Source organism: Oryzias melastigma, linkage group LG11 (genome assembly GCF_002922805.2).
Source record: "Oryzias melastigma strain HK-1 linkage group LG11, ASM292280v2, whole genome shotgun sequence".
In the NCBI taxonomy this organism is placed as follows: Eukaryota; Metazoa; Chordata; class Actinopteri; order Beloniformes; family Adrianichthyidae; genus Oryzias; species Oryzias melastigma.
The window spans coordinates 24,661,111-24,664,269 of NC_050522.1; the positions used below are offsets into that span (position 1 = coordinate 24,661,111).

At 33.1% G+C, this 3,159-nt stretch overlaps 1 protein-coding gene across 2 annotated transcripts in view; it reads right to left on the reverse strand.

Moving 5' to 3' along the window:
* The window catches only part of med30 (mediator complex subunit 30), a 52,438-nt gene that overhangs the window by 47,118 nt on the left and 2,161 nt on the right, over positions 1-3,159 (reverse strand). For both annotated transcript variants that reach the window (XM_024298267.2, XM_024298266.2), the window contains exon 2: positions 1,577-1,735. In XM_024298267.2, coding sequence (XP_024154035.2) covers positions 1,577-1,735 — 159 coding nt within the window. The remainder of the gene's footprint in view (positions 1-1,576; positions 1,736-3,159) is intronic.

Below are 3,159 nucleotides of genomic sequence, written 5' to 3' on the forward strand. Positions count from 1 at the left end.
ACTTCCGGATCAATAACTCTTTTAAAAACGCTTTAAACTGACAGCAAGTGTCTCTATTGGTTTGTCATAACTCAAACAACAACCTATAGAGGTATTCCAACAGAAAAAGACAGTATTTGTTTCTTTTTAATGTGAAGCTCTTCATGCTGCAGACAGACGGCTAAACAGCAGCTGCTAACTGCTACATGCTAACGCCATGATTTAACTCCTTAGGACCCGAGCTGTCCTTTGATATGCCTGTTTTATTTATCTGACAGAGAAATAACAGTTAAGAAAATTAACTACTGTGGTAATAAAACAGAAAATGTGATGTCTTAAGAACTTTAAAATTAGCAGGAAGTAAAAAGACAAACCTGGAGGGAGCGGGAGGATAAGAGTCCCTACGGGGAAGACGAGAGGAAGTCTCCACAAATAAACCTCCTCCAAATTAAAAGCGCTCTACTTTAGCCAAAAGATAGATAAATCAGCGATGTGGCATTTTATGGTCTACCATCCCCCGCACTCATCGTCCATTTTGACCGACCCCACACGCCCTTCCCCCTCCGTACAGCTGCGAAAAACAAATTCACACACACAAAAAAAACAGTTTTCCTCAAATTTAGCTTTTCTGCTGGTTTTATCTCCATAGCAACCATTTTATTTTTTGGTCGCCTGGGGCTGACGAACATTTCTATGTCATTTTTAGAAGAATCTGTAAAAGTAAATGTTTTTATTTCCTTGGCAACGGAGGTCTTTTGTTAACCAAATCACATTCTTAATACGTTCATATTGTGTGTCACACCGTTTTGCTCAGTTTAGGCCAACGATTCATGTTTTCATACATTTTTTAATAATATTTTGGTAAAAAAATGTGCGAGCCACAGGGGAATGCCACTTTAGCTAGCTTAACGCTAACAGAATTTAAAATTATTTTCAACATTTCTTCTCAATTCGCTTTGCAATGAAGCCCGAGGAGTTAGGAATATATTAAAATCCTGAGGAGGAGGATTTCCTCTTTTAATTCAAGATGGTGGCTTTTCCTGAGGTCAAAGGTTAACAAAACTTTGCATGTGGTAGTAGACTTAGGCTGCTAATCTGTGTGTGAAATTTTTCCATTTTCAAAAATGTTGTGTGAAAAATTGTGAAAAATCAGCAAATTTTACAGTTTTTTTAGCCCCAATTTTTATGGATAAAATATACAAATGTACAAAATAGTGATGGAGCTGAAATGTTTAAAGGCTTCCAGACTTTTATAAGAGCTAGCACCTTTTAACTCTGGTTTCAGTTTATCAGCAACATTTTAATCATGTAAATGACATGAAGAGAGATGATAACAAAAAAGAAAAAGTAAAAAAAAAAGTGTAAAATTCTGGTTAAATTCAGATTTTTTATGTTTTTGCAAACCGAATTTAAATATAATTTTTTCTTCTCTTAAAGCTGACCTTCGACCTTCATTAGAGCGAAGAGACACAACCAAGAACTCCTCAGAAAGCTGCTGAGCTTCAAATGAGGAACGATAGAACAAAAGTGCTGACGCAAGAGCAAGCGTTGATTCTGGGGTTCTGTTTTTCACTGGAAACGTTTCCGGGCGACTCACCTCTGGCGGTACGAGCTCCAGTCCCGCACAGTTCTCGTTGCACTTGTCGTAAACGAGGCGGAGCTTGCGAAAGAGCACGGAGAGCATTCGTAAATGCTCCTGCAGCTTTCCCAGCCGGTCCTGGTGAGTGTTGGGGTGGTAGGTGACCCCGTTGGGCAGCTGAGAGGACACACACAATCAAATATTGATAAATCAACCAAAATTCAATGTTTTTTTTCACAGATAATTAGAAAGTCATGCTTTTAAACCACAAAGATTACTAAGAATTATGTCCTTTGGGGCACTAATGTCTAAAAATAACCATCCTACACCACATTAACCAGTCAATAAAGGTTTTTTGGAATAAAATAAAGGAGATGACACTCAACAGAGAAAATAAAGCAAATAAAAACACTTAATTTTTGATTACAGAGACAGTCCCCAACCAGAGCGGTTAATGTAACAACCCCATTTATGCCTATTTCTCAGGGAAACATGACAATCTCATCTAAAGAACACGACAGAAACTGAGCTACAAGACGCAGAAATGATGCAGAACTGAAGAATCTTCAAGAGATTTCAAACTATTTTAGTCTCCAAGCTAAACAAACTGCATCTGTAATAGAATTATTATTATTATCCTGAAACCAGTAGACATAGCAGTCTGGGCGAACAATAACATGGGGCAATTCAAAAGCAAAATTCTCAAACTGACGTTTTTTTCTGTCACTTTTCTTACAATGAGATTTAGGAGTTTTAGGTTGAAGAAAAAAAAAAAGTAAGAATAAAGTTGTAAAATTATGATTAAAAAAAGTCAGCATTTCACAAGGACAAAATCATGAATGTATGACCTAAACAGTTGTAATTTTACACTGATTTTTTTAAAATAAAGTTGTACATTTACAAAGAAGTAAAGAGATTCTTGAGCAGTGTGACGTCTATTATCTGCTACGTAACTTAAACAGATAATGTTTGAATGGGTTTGTTAAAATGTTATATTTTTACTTTCGTATAATTTTGACTTTTTTCTCATAAGTTTACAACTTTACAATATTTTTTGTTTTTCTTTCAATGTTACAAATGTGTTTTCATAAAACTTTTGACTTTTTCTTTTATAATTTTACAACTTTACTCATGAAAATGTTACTTTTCCTTGTAATGTTACAATTTTACTTTCATAGAATTTTTTTCTTATAATTTTACGAATGTTTTATCATTAAAAAACATTTTCCCTATAATTTTATAATATTACTTTAAAAGTATTTTGACTTTTCTCATGGTTTAACATCTTTATTTTCATTAAATGTTGACTTTTGTCTCATAATTTTATAATTTTACATTCACAAAAACATTTCACTATAATTTTGCATTTATTTTTAAAATCTTTTGACTTTTTCTCATAATTATAATCTCATAAAATGTTTGTTTTCCTTATGAATTTACAATTTTAATTTAATAGAATTTTTACTTTTTTCTCATATCTTTACAGCTTTATTTTCACTTTTTTAAATTTTTTTCTTCTATTTTAAAACATTTACCCTCATTAATTTAAAAAAAAGAAATTTCATAATTTTACAGTTTTGGTCCAATTAGACGTTATTCTC